The sequence below is a fragment of the Leucoraja erinacea genome, chromosome 16 (assembly GCF_028641065.1).
Source record: "Leucoraja erinacea ecotype New England chromosome 16, Leri_hhj_1, whole genome shotgun sequence".
In the NCBI taxonomy this organism is placed as follows: Eukaryota; Metazoa; Chordata; class Chondrichthyes; order Rajiformes; family Rajidae; genus Leucoraja; species Leucoraja erinaceus.
The window spans coordinates 45,652,380-45,672,509 of record NC_073392.1 but is presented as its reverse complement, the minus strand read 5'-3'; the positions used below and the strand labels follow the sequence as shown (position 1 = coordinate 45,672,509).

General features: G+C 44.4%; 1 protein-coding gene across 1 annotated transcript; it reads right to left on the bottom strand.

The window, feature by feature from the left end:
* Nucleotides 1-1,449: 1,449 nt before the first annotated feature.
* LOC129704908 (coiled-coil domain-containing protein 3-like) lies at nt 1,450-19,757 on the bottom strand. Its single transcript, XM_055648319.1, has 3 exons — nt 19,209-19,757; nt 6,132-6,306; nt 1,450-3,475 (listed from the first exon to the last, which is right to left on the bottom strand). Exons 1-3 carry the CDS (start codon nt 19,571-19,573, stop codon nt 3,278-3,280), a joined length of 738 nt encoding a protein of 245 aa, XP_055504294.1. The 5' UTR covers nt 19,574-19,757; the 3' UTR covers nt 1,450-3,277.
* Between the last annotated feature and the right edge of the window lie 373 nt (nt 19,758-20,130).

Below are 20,130 nucleotides of genomic sequence, written 5' to 3'. Positions count from 1 at the left end.
ACACACTCATCTCCCGGCTACCTTCAGGTAGAAAGTACAGGAGCCTGAAGACTGCGATGACCAGGTTCAGGTATAGCTACTTCCCCACAGCCATCAGGCTATTAAACCTTGCTCGGTCAAAACTCTGAACATTAATAACCCACTATCTGTCCTTTGCACTTTATTTGTTCGGCATGGACTTGTAGGGCCGAGATGGCCTGTTTCCGTGCTGTAATTGTTATATGGTTATATGTTATATGGTTATCAGTTTATTTATTCATGTGTTCTGTAGTCAATGCCTATTATGTTCTGTTTGGTGAAGCAAAGCAAGAGTTTCATTGTCCTTTCAGGGAGACAAGATAAACTCACTTGAACTTGAACTTGACTTTCGCCTATGTGTAGTTATGCACTTGCAGCAGTATATCAAGGTCACCCAGAGCCTCAGAGGCTCCGAGTTAACGATATTCATCAGTCACAAAAAGCCTCATAAGAAGGTGTCGGTACAGACCATGTCAAGGTGGCTGAAACAGGTTCTGGCTTGTGCCGGAGTGGACATTGACGTTTTTAAATCTCACTCCACCAGGGCGGCACTGGACGTCCCTCTCGACCAAATCCTCGCGGCCGCAGGATGATCAAATGAACTGACTTTTCAAAGGTTCTATGATAAATCTTTTGCCACACCGGGGGTATTTGCTCACTCCATTTTAAATTCAGTTTTATAGCTTCCCCCTGGGAGAGAGGGGTCGCTATTGTTTCTTTTTGTTAATTAAAGCATCAACATGTTTCAGTCTGTATCATGTTTGAATGCATTATTTATTATTGCTCATCCTGTGTCAACTGAGGCAGTGTGTCGCATGGACTCGTATCCATGGCATGAAATCACAGAGCTTTGAAATCTTCACAGAATCACTCACGTGACACAGAAGCAAAATAGTAAGATTAAATGAGAACTTACCAGTTCGAAGTTTGATCTTTATTTTAAGGTGAGTTACGAAGAGCGATTACGTGCCATCCCCTCCCAACCCTCATAAAGGTCATCTAATACTTCTAGTCTTCTCTTATCTAACTATGTCACTTTGACTACTATTATCTTTGATTTCACACCGCTGCTTTGAAGATTGACGAACATGTGGACTGGCGGGGCTTCTTCACGTAATCGCTCATCGTAACTCCTCATAAAATAAAGATCAAACTATTCTTGATTAGTACGGGTGTGAGGGGCTATGGGCAGAAGGCAGGAGAATGGGGTTAGGATGTAGAGATAGATCAGCCATGATTGAATGGTGGAGTAGACTTGATGGGCCGAATGGCCTAATTCTACTCCTATTACTTATGACCTTATGACAATCATGTCATGTGAAGAATAGAAACTTACTAGGTTTTGTTTGTGATGCAAGTTTATTGGTCAGACGTATTGTCGCTTGGCATTAACCAGGAGAGCACAAATGAATCAACACAGAGAGACATTAATTGATTGATTGATACTTTATTATCACATGTGACATGTCACAGTGAAATTCCTTGTTTTGCATATTACACACACATACAAGACGATAATTGATTCAACTATTGGAGGAATATTTAAGTGTGTGGGCACCCACAACCTTATATTCCATTTGGATGATTCCACTTGAGCCCACCCACACACCTCCTCACGTGAATGGCATGCAGTATGCAGGACGTGAAACAGAAAGAGTTGTAGCGTTATACAGTTATACAGCATGGATGCAGGCCCTTCGGCCCAACTTGCCTATGCTGACCAAAATGCCCCATCTATGCTAGTCCCACCTGCCAGCATTTGGCCTATATCGCTCTAAACATTTCCTATCCTTGTACCTTATCCAAGTTTCTATGAAATGTTATTATAGTACTTGCCTCAACTACCTCCTCTGGCAGCTTGTTCCATATACCCACCACCCTATGTGTAAAATAAAATTACCCTCAGCTTCCTATTAAGCTTGATCATGGCATGAAGCAACATTCACAAACCATTCCACAGAAAAAAAGCACAGTCTATTCCAGCTAAACAAAAGAAATTGTGATTTAAAGCATTGCAAACTCCTAATGAAAAGTGGTCCTGGATGTCTGAACACTAACTTTATTGAATGGATTGCTGGTGATGGTGATTCAAATTAACCATTTATATTTGGAAAAAAAAAATCTTTAAATGAAGAAACGATGAACTGCAGATTCTGGTTTGCTAAAATGACAGAGTGCTGGAGTAGCTCAGTGGGTCAGGCAACATCTCAGGCGGCAGGGACAGGCGATGTTTCAGTTCTGGAACGTCACCTATCCATCTTCTCCTGAGATGCTGCCTGACCCCCTGAGCTACTCCAGCACTCCGTGAAATCTTTCCATGCAGTTAAACCAAATTACAGTATTATTAGCAATGGACTCAGTATTAATGAAAGGCTTAAATGCCTGAGGAATTTTTACCTGCTTAATGAGCTTTTCAGATTGTTTTATCATTGGAAAATTTTAGTCTTAGTTTTTTCACTTTTGAATCAGGGGAATTAATGAGAATAAAACATGGGATTAATGTCAGATTAGTGTAATTGGGTGGTTGATGGCGGCATGAACTCGGTGGGCTGAAGGGCATGTTTCCGTGCTGTATCTCTATTACTCTATCACAGTTTGCAATTTCTGTGTTTTAAATATCATTAGTCTGTTTTTATCCATGAATTTAAAACTTCCAATGAAATGAGCCCATCAATGACGGAGTTAACAAATTTAATAAACCAATTAGTTTAGCTTTAAATGCTGAACTAGTCAGTAACGTGTAGACAGGACTGTGTAAAAGCTGCTCTTACTAATAAATGTTTCCTCCCAATACATCAAGAATTCCTGCCCTGGTGCAGTTTGTTATATTTTCCACGTCAATATTGTTTCCCTGTGGAATCTTGCCACCGTTTTGCCAACTTGCCAATCACTGCAGGGAGGTTTCCACCAGTTTTCTGCATTGGGTCCCATGCCTGTTTCAACTTGCTTCTATCTAAACTCAATTACTCTTGCTATAAACAGGAATAAACTGAGATAAATTGGCTGAGAAATATAACGCAAATGTGAAAGCTAAGCTACAACTATATTTTTCTAGTTCACACAACTACAATGTTACTGAGAATAGATTGCTGTTAAAGTTGATGTAGTTTCCATGTGGAATGCATGGAAGCATTTCGACTCCAACTTACAGATCATTACAACCCGTGTGTCTGCAACGTTACAGTTTGGTGTTGACTGTTTTCTTGACTGGTTTCAGGATCGTTTTGCCAGTGTCCTGCTTTGCGTTCAACTTTCCTCTTTACTTGTCCTGCTGCTGTTTCATGAGCATTGCTTCCCGCTTGCTCTCTTTCTTCACCTGCCTGAGTGAGCGTTTAGTTCTCTTCACCGTCTCACGCAGATGGTTGATGGTCTTCTCCAGAGACTTCACTTTCTCGTTGAGCATCTGCACCCGGTCTACCTCTGCATAAAGGGCCTTCTGCACGCTTGTGCAGTGGAACTAAAGGAGACATTGAAGGCATTATAGTATAAAGAGAGAGCGGCAAATTTGAGGGTGAGAGGGGATGGAAGGTAGGTAGGGACATTAGTCGGTGGGGGCGCTCTGTGTCGGCTGCCCTGCCAGTAGCGTGTTCGTTATTTTGACTTTTTAAGGGGTTTTTTTTGTGTTTCTAATGTTAGTTCAGGTGTCTCTTGGTGTGCGTTGTGTGGGGGGTGGTGGAGGGGAAAAGGGGGTAACTGCTTTCAGTCGCATCGTCAAGGGAGAGGCAATTGTTTCCATGTCGCCTCCCTCGTGGCCTAACAGCTTGGATTAGAGCCTTGCCGGGAGTCGCCAGAGCGGAGTGGTCCGATCGCTGGCCTGGTGGTTTTGGCATCATGGGACTGTGGTCTGCGGAGCTTCTAGCCACGGGCGGGGCGTGGACTCACCATCCGGAGTCTGAGATCCCTCGCTGGGGATCACCAGAGAAGAGTCTGACCTCTAGCCTGCGGCCTATAACATCCTGAAGCCGCGGTCTCCAGTAGGAAAGTGCCGATTCTGGACCTCCAAACCGCGGAGTGTGTTTGACCGTCCCAACATTGGAGTTTGATCATCCCAACGAGAGCGCTTGTACAATGGGCCGTCCATAGTGGCTACTATGGAGGGTTTATTGCCCCGACCACTGATGAACAGAGGAGGACTGGCTGAACATTGTTGCCTTCCACCACAGTGAAGAATGCTGTGGTGGATGTTTGTGTTCAATCTTATTGTGTATTGTATGTTCCTCTTAAGTGTATCGCTGCAGGAAAATTCATTTCACTGCAGCTTTGGGTGCTTGTGACAAAAAAAATTACTTTGACTTTGACTTTCTATTTTACAATGGCTGTAAAGTCAATGTTTATACAATAGAATGTGTGATAAACAGGGTACAGACATAATAGACCACTTTATATTGGATTTTGGTTATGCGTTTAGTTTAGTTTAGAGATACAGTGCAGAAACAGGCCCTACAGCCCACGTAGTCTGCACCGACCAGTGATCCCCGCACATTAACACTGTCCTACATACACTAAGGACAATTTACACATACACCAAGCCAATTAACCTATAAACATGTACGTCTTTGAGGTGTGGGAGGAAACCAAAGATCTCGGAGAAAACCCATGCTGTCTTGGGGGGAACGTACAAACTCCGCACAGACAGCACCCGCAGTCGGGAGCAAACCCAGGTCTCCGGTGGTGCAAATGCTGTAAGGTAGCAACACTACTGCTGGGGCTATTGGGGACTGACTCACCGATGCCTGCCCACGCCACCCTCGGCTTGCATCCCCTCCCTTGCCGCTTAGAGCCCTGACTCTCTTTTGTGTAATGAACAGCAACTACAGTCGTCGGTTTGCTTACTCAGTTATAGCGGACAATCAGCAATATTGGGGGTTCAGTGTTGATGTGGATAGAGAACTGGCTGGCAGACAGGAAGCAAAGAGTTGGAGTAAACGGGTCCTTTTCAGAATGGCAGGCAGTGACTAGTGGGATATCGCAAGGCTCAGTGCTGGGACCCCAGCTATTTACAATATATATTAATGATTTGGATGAGGGAATTGAATGCAACATCTCCAAGTTTGCGGATGACATAAAGCTGGGGGGCAATGTTAGCTGTGAGGAGGATGCTAGGAGGCTGCAAGGTGACTTGGATTGGCTGGGTGAGTGGGCAAACGCATGGCAGATGTAGTATAATGTGGATAAATGTGAGGTTATCCACTTTGGTGGCAAAAACAGGAAAGTAGACTATTATCTGAATGGTGGCCGATTAGGAAAAGGGGAGATGCACCGAGACCTGGGTTGTCATGGTACACCAGTCATTGAAAGTAGGCATGCAGGCGCAGCAGGCAGTGAAGAAAGCGAATGGTATGTTAGCATTCATAGCAAAAGGATTTGAGTATAGGAGCAGGAAGGTTCTACTGCAGTTGTACAGGGTCTTGGTGAGACCACACCTGGAGTATTGCGTACAGTTTTGGTCTCCTAATCTGAGGAAAGACATTCTTGCCATAGAGGGAGTACAGAGAAGGTTCACCAGACTGATTGCTGGGATGTCAGGACTTTCATATGAAGAAAGACTGGGTAGACTCGGCTTGTACTCGCTAGAATGTAAAAGATTGAGGGGGGATCTTATAGAAACTTACAAAATTCTCAAGGGGTTGGACAGGCTAGATGCAGGGAGATTGTTCCCGATGTTGGGGAAGTCCAGAACAAGACCTATTTTAGTTGCGGCCGGTTTTAATGAAAAAAAAGCCGCAATGTAGATGAAGCCTCGACCACGCGGAAACCACTTTCCACCATTAGGGAGAGTGACCAAAACGACCTGTGACCTCATGGCGACCTTGCAGCGACCATGGGTGGCTGGGAAAAGTCACCAGAGGCTGCTGTGGAGGTCTCCTAAGTGGGACAGGCCCTTAAGGATACATGGCTTACTAATGCAGAACACACATAAGCCTCATCCTGCTTGTTGTAAACAGTTGTAATTCTCTGCCCCTGAGGCCTGTGGGTGTTTGTTTCTTGAGGATAATTCAAGGCTGAGAACGAGTGATCTTTGGGCATCAGAAGAACAGTGATTATTGTGATCAAATGGGAAGGTGCAAAATATTATGGAATGTTTAGATGATTATTAATCAAGGATGTCCTACCGGATTATGCTCTTGCGCTTCCCACTCGGGTGAGTACGTCTGATGATTGGTGCCGCTGACACAATTGGAGAACTGGATGTGGCTAAAGAACATCTTATGGTTTTCGGGGGTGTCAGGGAAAATTGGATCCTGGTCATTGATTCCATCTGGCACCAAGTTGTGATTTTCATCCCTCCTAAAAGCAAATGAAATTTCATAACCTTAGTCAAGGCAGGTCACCATGTTACAGCACTGTAATATTCCAGCAATTGAATTAAAATTGATGGCTACAATCTCGCAGATTTAGCCTACTTTTCCTTTGACATTTGCAGGACTTTGATCGAATAGCAAGACTGGCCCTCAATGAAAATAACATTCTGCATAAAAACAGAATTGAACACCTCCAAGCACTATGAATCATAGACACATAGAAATTAGGTGCAGGAGTAGGCCATTCGGCCCTTCGAGCCTGCACCGCCATTCAATATGATCATGGCTGATCATCCAACTCAGTATCCCGTACCTGCCTTCTCTCCATACCCCCTGATCCCCTTAGCCACAAGGGCCACATCTAACTCCCCCTTAAATATAGCCAATGAACTGGCCTCAACTACCCTCTGTGGCAGAGAGTTCCAGACATTCACCACTCTCTGTGTGAAAAAAGTTCTTCTCATCTCGGTTTTAAAGGATTTCCCCTTTATCCTTAAGCTGTGACCCCTTGTCCTGGACTTCCCTAACATCGGGAACAATCTTCCTGCATCTAGCCTGTCCAACCCCTTAAGAATTTTGTAAGTTTCTATAAGATCCCCTCTCAATCTTCTAAATTCTAGAGAGTATAAACCAAGTCTATCGAGTCTTTCTTCATAAGACAGTCCTGACATCCCAGGAATCAGTCTGGTGAACCGTCTCTGCACTCCCTCCATGGTAATAATGTCCTTCCTCAGATTTGGAGACCAAAAGTGTACGCAATACTCCAGGTGTGGTCTCACCAAGACCCTGTACAACTGCAGTAGAACCTCTCTGCTCCTATACTCAAATCCTTTTGCAATGAAAGCTAACATACCATTCGCTTTCTTTACTGCCTGCTGCACCTGCATGCCTACCTTCAATGACTGGTGTACCATGACACCCAGGTCTCGCTGCATCTCCCCCTTTCCCAATCGGCCACCATTTAGATAATAGTCTGCTTTCCTGTTTTTTTCCACCAAAATGGATAACCTCACATTTATCCACATTATACTGCATCTGCCAAACATTTGCCCACTCACCCAGCCTATCCAAGTCACCCTGCAGTCTCCTAGCATCCTCCTCACAGCTAACACTGCCCCCCAGCTTAGTGACATCCACAAACTTGGAGATATTGCCTTCAATTCCCTCATCCAGATCATTAATATATATTGTAAATAGCTGGGGTCCCAGTACTGAGCCTTGGGGTGCCCCACTAGTCACTGCCTGCCATTGTGAAAAGGACCCGTTTACTCCTACTCTTTGCTTCCTGTTTGCCAGCCAGTTCTCTATCCACATCAATACTGAACCCCCAATGCCTTGTGCTTTAAGTTTGTATACTAATCTCTTATGTGGGACCTTGTCGAAAGCCTTCTGGAAGTCCAGTTACACCACATCCACTGGTTCTCCCCGATCCACGCTACTAGTTACATCCTCGAAAAATTCTATAAGATTCGTCAGACATGATTTACCTTTCGTAAATCCATGCTGACTTTGTCCAATGATTTCACCACTTTCCAAATGTGCTGCTATCCCATCTTTAATAACTGACTCTAGCAGTTTCCCCACTACCGATGTTAGACTAACTGGTCTGTAATTCCCCATTTTCTCTCTCCCTCCCTTCTTAAAAAGTGGGGTTACGTTTGCTACCCGCCAATCTTCAGGAACTACTCCAGAATCTAAAGAGTTTTGAAAGATTATTACTAATGCATCCACTATTTCTGGAGCTACTTCCTTAAGTACTCTGAGATGCAGCCTATCTGGCCCTGGGGATTTATCGGCCTTTAATCCATTCAATTTACCTAACACCACTTCCCGGCTAACCTGGATTTCACTCAATTCCTCCAACTCCTTTGACCCGCGGTCCCCTGCTATTTCCGGCAAATTATTTATGTCTTCCTTAGTGAATACGGAACCAAAGTAGTTATTCAATTGGTCCGCCATATCCTTGTTCCCCATGATCAACTCACCTGTTTCTGACTGCAAGGGACCCACATTTGTTTTAACTAATCTCTTTCTTTTCACATATCTATAAATACTTTTGCAGTCAGTTTTTATGTTCCCTGCCAATTTTCTTTCATAATCTATTTTTCCTTTCCTAATTAAGCCCTTTGTCCTCCTCTGCTGGTCTTTGAATTTCTCCCAGTCCTCCGGTATGCTGCTTTTTTCTGGCTAATTTGTACGCATCATCCTTCGCTTTGATACTATCCCTGATTTCCCTTGTTATCCATGGATGTACTACCTTCCCTGATTTATTCTTTTGCCAAACTGGGATGAACAATTTTTGTAGTTCATCCATGCAGTCTTTAAATGTCTTCCATTGCATATCCACCGTCAACCCTTTTAGAATTAATTGCCAGTCAATCTTGGCCAATTCACGTCTCATACCCTCAAAGTTACCTTTCTTTAAGTTCAGAACCATTGTTTCTGAATTAACAATGTCACTCTCCATCCTAATGAAGAACTCAACCATATTATGGTCACTCTTGCCCAAGGGGGCACGTACAACAAGATTGCTAACTAACCCTTCCTCATTACTCAATACCCAGTCTAAAATAGCCTGCTCTCTCGTTGGTTCCTCTACATGTTGATTTAGATAACTATCCCGCATACATTCCAAGAAATCCTCTTCCTCAGCACCCCTGCCAATTTGATTCACCCAATCTATATGTAGATTGAAGTCACCCATTATAACCGTTTTGCCTTTGCATTTCTAATTTCCTGTTTGATACCATCTCCAACTTCACTACTACTGTTAGGTGGCCTGTACACAACACCCACCAGCGTTTTCTGCCCCTTAGTGTTTTGCAGCTCTACCCATACCGATTCCACATCCTCCCAACTAATGTCCTTCCTTTCCATTGCATTAATCCCCTCTCTAAACAGTAACGCTACCTCCACCTCCTTTTCCTTTCTGTCTATCCCTCCTGAATATTGAATATCCCTGGATGTTCAGCTCCCAGCCTTGGTCACCCTGGAGCCATGTCTCCGTGATCCCAACTCCCGAATCAAAGGATCCCGAATCAAAGGATCAACAATCTAGAAAGACACAAAATGCAGGAGCAACTCAGCAGAGATCTCTCCAGAGATGCTTCCTGCCCGCTGAGTTACTCCAGCATTTTGTGTCTATCTTCAGTGTGAACCAGCATCTGCAGTTCCTTCCTCAACAAACAGTCTGCTGGAGGAACACAATAGATCGAACGGCATCTGTGAGGAGAAAGGACCAATTATTTTTGTTATAAAATGCTGGAATTAAGATTTTTCAAGGGAGTTTCCTAAAAGCCACGATGTCCTGGGATATCATGTAACTGAACTGAATTGCGTAAACTGACAAATCTTTTTTTTTTAATGGAATGTAAGTGGAAGGAAAGGAGACTGTTGCTTGTGGATGAGGAATCTTCCCAGGCAATCCTTGCAAGAAGGACGAGGAAGAAATAACCTGTGGGGTTGAAACAAGAATCCTTGTCAGGTTTATAAAGGAACGTGAGATGATCGCTTCACCTCAGTGCTGATCTCAATAAAATACTTGTATTATTATGATATTAACAGTAAAAGTCATCCTAATTTGTTGGAGAATTTTAAATTCTGAAATGAAATAACAGTAATTCCAAAGCAGGTTGATTGTTGTAAGAATGTACCCGATGCCTTTTAGGGGGTAAAAAACAAATCTGCTGTCTCGTTGTGTCTGGCCTTTGAGATATCAAACATGCTAAAACCAGGCCAGGGCAGAATGACCTGTGCCCAAAATCGACCGAAGAGTTTAAATAAGTGAAGTACGAGGTTAAGTTGATTGATATGATATGATATGATATGATATGCCATTTATTGTCACTATACATGTACAATGAAATTAAAAGCTGCTATGTGTCTTGGATGTTATCTGTCAGTTTGGCTGTGTGATTTATGGTATTGATATAGCACTGTTTCCTAGGTGGTCCCATTACATGATTTATGGTATTAATCTGCTTTATCCAATGGACTGATTACAGGATTGATGATATCTTAACAAACAAAGTAACAGTTGGCCAGATCTGTTGAGAAATGGCATTAATACCAAGAAATCTATTTTTTCAAATTGACTTCCATTTTATAATATGATAGTATTTTCTTTCTCATTATTGAAACATCAAAATGTAGATTGTGCTTTTGTATGAGTTAACCAGTGCACTTTGAATGCGTGGCAGCTTTGAGCCTGAGGAATGATGTTGATCAAAGAGTAATCAGAAAATATATATTTTCAACCGAATATACAGCTCAGGACTACGATCTCAATATTTGGAAAATTATTTGCAGGCCTATTTAGGTTGGTGCTTTTGTAGATATGAATGGTAGTATTTAGGGATGGAACGGTGAGAAGAGTTGCTGCCTTACAGCTCTTTCAATGCCAGAGACGTGGGTTCAATTCCGACTACGGGTCCTGTCTGTATGGAGTTTGTACGTTCTCCCCGTGACCGTGTAGGTTTTCTCCAAGATCTTCAGTTTCTTCCCACACTCAAAAGATGTACAGGTTTGTAGGTTAATTTGCTTGGTATAAATGTAAATTGTCCCTAGTGTGTGTAGGATGGTGTTAATTGCGAGGCTGCTGGTGGGCACAGACTTGGTGGGCTGACGGGCCTATTTCTGCACTTTGTCTCTAAACTAAACTAAACTATTCTGAATGGCAGTGGTTTACAACAGCAAGATCAGCTGTGGAAAACTGACTTTAAACTGTTGAGAGTGTAGTGTATCCAACTGTTTTCTTTCCCTTGTACAAAACAGGTAGAGTTGCTGCCACATGGACCCAGGGTTGATATTAACCTCAGGTGAAGTCTGTGTGGATTTTGCACGTTCTCCCTATGATGTGTGGGTTAACTCTGGATGTTTTGGTTTCCTCCCACATCCCAAAAACTTGTGGGTTAGTAGATTAATTTGGCCTCTGTAAATTGCTCCTAGTGTGCAGGGAGGGGATGCAGAAATGGGACAAGATGGAACCATGTGATTGATGGGCCTGGACTCATTGGGCTGAAGGGCCTGTTTCCATGCTGTAACTTTCAATTATCAATCTGGCAACATGTCGGCCTTGATATTTTTATCTTGAATTTTCTTTCTAGCGTGGTGCTTAAAATTGTTTAAATTTTTGGAAATAAGTTGATAGACTTCAGTGAAACTCAGTATGTGCTTTTACAATTATTATAAACAAAAGTAATACAACCATGTTGATACTCGAGTATATGTGTTAGGGAGAAAGTTTGTTAAAATCGGATGTTGGTAAAATCCCCTGAATAATATATTCCTATATTTTTTCCTTTAACACATGTCAAGTTATCTTTTTATGAGCATTCAGTTCTTAATCATTTAATTTGGTTTACTAGACCTTGCAAAAGAACTTTGAAGTCTGTCATCAAAATAAGATTTAAGAACCGCAAAAACATTCAGTATAAAATGAAAACCAGGGAATTAGATGCAAAATGCCATTGGCATACATTAGCAAACTCCGAAATCTTGCCACTAACATGGCTCATGAAAGTCTGCTGGAGTCAACCATCTTCACTTATTTTGTCAATGTTTAGTTTAGTTTAGAAATAAAGCATGGAAACAGGCTATCCGGCCCACCGAGTCCACACCGACCAGTGGTCCCCACACATTAACGCTATCCTAAACACACTAGGGATAATTTACACTATACCAAGCCAATTAATAGGTCATGGGGTGAATGTACAAGCTCCGTACAGACAGCAGCTGTAGTCAAGATCGAACCCGGGTCTCTGGCACTGTATGGCAGCAACTCTACCGTTGCACCATTGTGCCACCCATATTGTTCTCTCCTTTGTATGATTAACAAACGCTGATGTTTTCACATAATTACAGTGTTTTGTTTTAATTCCAATTCTTCACATAACAATGCATTTCAGACTTTTAAAAGTCTGAACATTTTAAAAGTCCCAGCTAATGGCACCATGTCAGACTCTTCACATTCTATCATTGCAGCCTTTTCATTCTCACTTGCCAGTGCATGTTTTTATTGTACAGTGCCTTGCAGCTCCGGACACCCGGATTCGATCCCGACTACAGGTGCTGTCTGTACGGAGTTTGTACGTTCACCCCGTGGTGCACTTGGATTTTCTCTGAGATCTTTGGTTTCCTCCCACTCTCCAAAAGACATGCTGCTCCTCCAATTTCCAGTGGTCCACACTCTGGCCATGGAGGAGGCCCAGGACAGAAAGGTAGGATTTGGAATGGGATGGGGAGTTGAAGTGCTGAGCCACAGGGAGATCAGGTTGGTTAATGCGGACTGAGCGGAGGTGTTCGGCGAAACGATCGCCAAGCCTCCGCTTGGTCTCACTGATGTAGATCAGCTGACATCTAGAGCAGCGGATGCAATAGATGAGGTTGGAGAAGATGCAGGTGAACCTCTGTCGCAACTGGAACGACTGCTTCAGTCCTTGAATGGAGTCGAGGGGGGAGGTAAAATAACAAGTGTAGCATCTCCGATGCCCTGGTGTGGAACACCTCATCCTGGGAGCAGATGCGTCAAAGACGGAGGAATTGGGAGTAGGGGATGGAGTCCTTACAGGAAGAAATAATAGGTGTTGTTTTTCATGACGGTATTTGTAAATTGACCATATTAGTCTACCTTTACTATATCTATCACCACACATATTATGCATGCTGCACCATCCAAATGTAGTCCAGACCAGATCTTCATCCCCACCCAGCTTCTTGTCATGAAGGTGGGGTGGGAGATTACAACCTTCACGTGATCCGTCTTGTTTCGACGAATGCATTCAATCAAATAAGATCAAATAGGACAAGTTGTCCTACAGCTTTAGGCTGTGCACGCCATACGCAAGAAAAAGAAGTAATGATGGTCTCCTACGTTTCTACGTCCGGTTTGGAAGACCTGGCAGCCCAGACCGCTGCTGATGATACCCTCTGATTGCTCTCCTCTGTCATACATCAAGGGTGGCTGGATAAGCAATACAAACTACCACCCAATTCAACCCTTCTTCCCCGTTCGTGATGAACTAGTACTACAAGATGGTATTACTGTAAAGGGTCGCAAAGCTGTAAATCCTGCCTCACAACGCAGCAAATACTTTGATGCCATCATAGGGCCCACATAGCAAAAAACATGTTTTTTTCTGGGCTGGAATAACTCATTATATTCATGAGAAGGCAGAGTCCTGTGTGGTGTGCAACAGTTTGGTACCACACCAATCAAAGCAGCTCACACCCAGTTTCTGACCTCTCATGGTCCACTGTGGCAACTTACATTTTTGGTTGACATCGCAAACCGTATCTGGTCCTAGTCGACTCGTACTCCGGATGGTTTGAAATTGATCTACTCCATAACCCCACCTCCACAGCGGTAGTCCAGAAGCTGGCACGCCATTTCTCTGTCCACGAGGCTCCATATCAACTACTTTCTGACAACAGCAGTCAATTTACCAAAGGATACAAAGGATATTTATAATCACACTAGACTAAGTGGGACCCGTTGGGTCCCATGTTCACACAGGAGGGCTGGTCCCCCGACGCAATATTCCACCTCTCCACCAATTCCAATATTGGTGGCCAGTGGGGGGGCTTTCTGGTGCGCTGGTATGGGTTCTTGGGGTGGCAGCTCAGTCTCTCAAGCCTGATGTGCTGGCAGCTCACTCACGGTTGGTGGGCTGGCAGTTGACTCATGACTATTCCTTGAAATTCCATTTCAAGCAGGGTGCAAGGCCACCAAATTCAAGTGCAGTTCCTACCACTTCAAGCAGGGTGCAAGGCCACTGAATTCAAGTGCAGTTTAATACCACTTTTAGCTGGATCCACGTCCACCAAATTCGTGCAGTTTTCAACCACAAAACAGGGTGTAAGGCCACCAAATTTGTGCAGTTTCATTCCACTTCAAGCAGGGTGCAAGGTCACAAAATTCAAATGCAGCTTCATACCATTTCATGAAGGGTGAAACCACCATAAAACCACCATAAAACCACACAAAACACCAAGCTCACAGTTCAGTAGAATTCAGTGTGTTCAGTTGATTCACAGCTCAGACAGTCATGACCTCTCCCTCCCCATCATGCAGAGACTGAGCCCACTTCTGGGTTTTATAACCCCTCCCCCTTCCCCCGGAAAAGGTGTGGCCTTCATGGCGTGATTGACAGGAGAGAGATTCTCAACATTTTTTAAACATTAATAACACTTTTATTTTTCATTGATGGGAAGAATCCTCTGCACCTGCTGAGCAGAGGGGGACTGAGTAAGATGGCCAAAAACCACAGCCGTAAGTGGTAGCGTTTTATATAAAATCAATATACAATGCAAACAGGACCCAAGCACCCAAACCACCATTTGCAGTAGTGCCTTTTAACTTCAAGCCAAAGCACCCAAACTACCCAAACCACCATTTGCAGTAGACTGGCACTCCTCATCTACTCCCCCCCCCCTCAATCTATTCATCCTGCACTGATCTCCCTATCCACCTCGCATTGATTCTCCTGCCACTCCCCATCAATCCTACACTGGTCCCCCAATTCATCCTGTACTGACCCCCCTTCCAATCCATCCTGCACTGCACCATCCCTTCATCCTGCACTGCTCCCCCCGTCCATCCTGCACAGATCCCCCCCCACACAACCCCATTGTCACCCCCCGTTCTCTCCCCTCAAAACCTTACCTACTCCAACCAACACACACTAATTCCCCTGCCTCAATCCATCCATTCCGCATCGATAGCTTTAACCCCCCCCACCGCCATCTACCCATCCTGCACTGATTCACCCCCCCCCCCCCCCCCCCCCCCCCCCCCCGACCCTATTGTGCAGGAAATATCCTCAGAGCGAACGTTGACTATGTTTGATAACGGAATGCAATCAAATGCGTTTTAATTCCCAATGATATTAATTGTTTTAATCCATAAAGATGGATTCATTAAATTGCGAACACGTGAAACATTAAAACCGCAGTGTTCGATTGTCACTGCTACCGTTGACATGTTATTACAGAATTCATTTACCCGGCAAATCAATGCTCTTAATATGGAGTATCAGTACTGTAGTTATTTAATGAGCCTATTTCTTTCGCTCCATAGATGCTGCTGCACCTGCTGAGTTTTTCCAGCATGCTTGTCTACCTTCGATTTTCCAACATCTGCAGTTCCTTCTTAAATAATTCACAAATATATGTTGGATTTATCCAGGTTTTACTTCTACTGTCAGTCATATACTGCATCCCAGAGTCCTCAGGGAGGTGGCTCTGGAAATAGTGGACGCATTGGTGATAATTTTCCAATGTTCAATAGATTCAGGATCAGTTCCTGTGGATTGGAGGATAGCTAATGTTATCCCACTTTTCAAGAAAGGAGCGAGAGAGAAAACGGGGAATTACAGACTAGTTAGCCTGACTTCGGTGGTGGGAAAGATGCTGGAGTCAATTATTAAAGATGTAATAATGAGGCATTTGGATAGCAGTAAAAGGATTAGTCCGTCAACATGGATTTATGAAGGGGAAATCATGCTTGACTAATCTTCTGGAATTTTTTGAGGATGTGACAAGTAAAATGGATGAAGGGGTGCCAGTGGATGTAGTGTATCTAGACTTTCAGAAAGCCTTTGATAAGGTCCCGCACTGGAGAATGGTGACTAAAATGAGAGCACATGGTATTGGGGGTAGGGTGTTGACATGGATAAAAAATTGGTTGGCAAAGAGTAGGAGTGAACGGGTCATTTTCAGAATGGCAGGCAGTGGTGAGTGGAGTGCCGCAAGGCTCGGTGTTGGGGCCACAACTGTTTACCATATATATTATTGATTTGGAAGAGGGAATTAGGAGCACCACTAACAAGTTTGCGGATGACACTAAGCTGGGTGGCAGTATGAACTGTGAAGAGGATGTTAGGAGGTTGCAGGGTGACCTGGACAGGTTGAGTGAGTGGGCAGATGTGTGGCATTTGCAGTATAATATAGATAAATGTGAGGTTATCCACCTTGGCGGCAAAAACAAGGGGGCAGATTATTATCTCAATGGTTAGGTAAGGGGGAGGTACAGCGAGACCTGTGTGTCCTTGTACACCGGTCACTGAAAGTTGGCGTGCAGGTACAGCAGGCAGTGAAGAAAGCTAATGGAATGTTGGCCTTCATAACAAGAAGATTTCAGTATAGGAGTAAAGAGGTTCTTCTGCAGTTGTATAGGGCTCTGGTGAGACCACATCTGTAGTATTGTGTACAGTTTTGGTCTCCTAATTTGAGGAAGGACATCCTGGTGATTGAGTCAGTGTAGCGTCGGTTCACGAGATTGATCCCTGGGATGGCGGGACCATCATTTGAGGAAAGATTGAAAGACTAGGCTTGTATTCACTGGAGTTTAGAAGGATGAGGGGGCATCTTATAGAAACATATCAAATTATAAAAGGACTGGACAAGCTAGATGCAGGAAAATCTTTCCCAATGTTGGGCGAGTCCAGAACCAGGCGCCACAGTCTTAGAATAAAGGGGTCATTTAAGACTGAGGTGAGAAAAAAAATGTTCACGCAGAAAGTTGTGAATTTATGGAATTCCCTGCCACAGAGGGCAGTGGAGGCCAAGTCACTGGATGGATTTAAGGGAGAGTTAGATAGAGCTCTAGGGTCTAGTGGAGTCAAGGGGGAGAAGGCGGGCACGAGTTATTGACAGGGGATGATGAGCCATGATAACAATGAATGGCGATGCTGGCTCGAATGGCCGAAAGGCCTCCTCCTGCATCTATTTTCTATGTTTCTATGTTTCTATACATCACAAATTTGGTCAGGAGATATTTCAGTTGAAATTTTAATGTTAATTCTGAAGTGGGAATGATGTAAAAAGCGGTTATCAACAATTTTTTTTTAATTTGTTGCTTACAAACTGGGTATCTTCATTGCTGTTCACAACATATACATCTAATCTGAATGTCCAGTAATGTGGCGTCTTGACACCTTCAAATATATTACCAAAAGAACATTTGCTGCATTTATGTCCTTTGGCCACCTCTTGTTAGTTAGCGTAATGTTTAACCTGTCAGATGGGTATAGTTAGTTTTAACAGCTACTATCATAAAATGCCTTTAGAAAATTACTTGCAGCCTGTATATTTTGTTGTGGATAAATTATGTGGGAAGCGAGAGTGTTTCTGTACCAATAACAATAACGACCCCATGCTATTGGTAGTGGCGGCCACTGTCTGTCTTTTTTTTTTTTTTTGTCTAGTTAAATGTAGTTGTTCGTGTTTTTTAATAGTGTTTTTTACTGTGTATATGTGGGGGGGGGGGACTTTTAAAAATCTCTTCCCTGCATTGGAGACTCGACCTTTTCCCTGTCGGGTCTCCGTTGTCGTTGGGGCCCCGCACCATGGAGCGGCCTCCAGCCGGAACGACCTGGGGGCTCCAGTCCTGGAGCCTGCGGAGCTGTGGACTTACCATTGTGGGGCTGGCCGGCCTCGGAGCATGGGGGGTGGTGGTGGCTCGCTGCTGCAACCTGACCCCAGAGCTCGGAAGCTCCAGCTGCAGCCGCAGGTCTGGTGGACTGGGACATCGGTTGCTCGCGGGTCCGAGTGAGAGACAGCTTTCCGGAGCTCCCGCAACGCGACTTCTCCAGCCCGACTGCGGGGTTGGAACAACCCGGGGCAAGGCCGTACATCACCCAGCGCGGCTTCAATGGCCACGGGACATTTCAGCGCCCGCTGGGGGCTCCAACCTGTGACTTTTGGGCCTGGAGCAGGGCCGTACATCGCCCGGCGTGGCCTAAAATGGCTGTGGAACTTACCATCGCCCGCCTGGGGCTTCAACATCAGGAGAAAAATGGTGCAGGGAAGAGAAAGACTTTGCCTTCCATCACAGTGAGGATGAGATTCATTGTGATGGATGTTTGTGTAAATTGAAGGTTACACAAAAAAGCTGGAGAAACTCAGCGGGTGCAGCAGCATCTATGGAGCGAAGGAAATAGGCAACGTTTCGGGCCGAAACCCTTCTTCAGACTTTGTGTAAATTGAATTGTGTGTGTGTCTTGTAGGAAATTGTCTCTGTTTGTATGGATGTGGAAACTAAGTTTTGCTTGAGCCTCATTGAGGTTCAAATGACATGTAATAAATATTCAATATTCAATATTCAATGGCCATGTCATGGGAATTTTCAGTCCTTCACAGAAAACATGCTTACATCAATCTGTAATGTGCATGGTTAAGCATATATGTTATCATGCTCCAGAACTTATTGACATGTTGATCATACGCTGAATATTACAACCACATTTTTGTTTGGAAGTGGAAAGAAATAATAAAAATTGCATTGATTGCAATGTGTAAAAAGAGATGAGATACTGTATTATAATTTTGCTGCATGTCATTGTGGTATATCTCATGTCTTGATTGGTGAATATGTTTAGTTTGTGACTTTATTTGAAGCAGAAATAATATGTGAATGCTTCATTGAGCATAATCCCACTGGTAACTGCGCACTTCGTCCGAGCACTTTATCGCACGTGTCATGAAAGCCGTCTTAAATGACCACCTAAACTGTCATTTGGCAACCTAAAAAGCTGCCAAGGTTGCCCGGATGGCAACAGGGGAAAAGGTTAAGCAAGAACCCTGATTAGGAATGTAATTTAGCCTAACCTTATTCATAGCTAATCCAATCAAAAGCATAAATATTGCGTCAAGTGTAAGTTAAAAGATTCGCTACATTTTGCACCAAATTGCACAATTTCAAGCTGTAAAATGCAAAAGCTTTGTAACCCCCCGCCCCCTCCCCCCTCGGTCGCTGCTCTCTCTCGGGCTTGGTCTCACAATTTCTCACTCCCAACTCTCACCCAATGTTGGCAGCCCTGCCATCTCACCCAGCGTCCATACATGACCCTCTCTCCACTATTCATTCACCCACTGCCCCCGCCGTCCTACCTGATCGAGAAAAAATAGGTGTTGTTTTCCATGACGGTGTAAGATTGACAGTCGAAGTCGCCCAGTCCAGTCAGGTTAAACCTGTCCCTGGGCATCCACCACTGGAACCACGGGATCATAAACACATCACACAGCGGTTCCAGCTCCGCACAATACGTTTCTTTCGAAGGAACTTCCATGGTGGGGGCATCGTTGTAGGGTCCCCTGCGGGGATTCTTGTAGATGGCCACCACCTTGGCATAGACGATTGCCTTGGTCAGTTCGAGTCGGCACAGGTCACTCTGCCGTTTCTTGTCGCCGTATTGGAGACAGGTCCAAACTTCCCCGATGACCGTGAGGAGCAAGAGTGCGCTCACCCAGCTCATCCTGACAGCGGACTGACAGAGCCCTGTGGTAGCAGTGGGTCAGAAAGGTCCCTGCAGATGGTGCGATGCTCTGTGTACTTGCTTCTTTTGTATGGTTCGGGTTCCTCTCAACTTTACTTAAACCCTCCCTGCGTCACCCTCACTGTCCCTCGACCACTCTGCGCCAGTTGAAGGTGTGTCAGAGAATGCAAATATATAAAGGAAGGCTATCTATCGAGTTGCGTGGGAGGTGCATGTATGCATGTTTGTGTGCGAGAGTGTGTGTGTGCGTGTGTGTGTGTGTGGGGGGGGGGGGGGGGGGGGGGGGGGGGGGGGGGGGGACAAATCTATGACCGGGCAGTGAATACAAATCCTTTAAAAAAAACTCATAGAAGCTAGATCATTTTTTTCAAGAGGTTTGAGTCGCCAGCATTTTCTTAAAGCGACAGCCACCCTCTCCACCGTGGTACCCGTCCAAATCTTTCCTCTGTTCATAAGGGTTTTGAGAACGGGATGAAAAGAAAATCTTGGGCTCATGTCATTGCGGACTTGCCTGGGTTTCCAGTGAGTTTATTCAG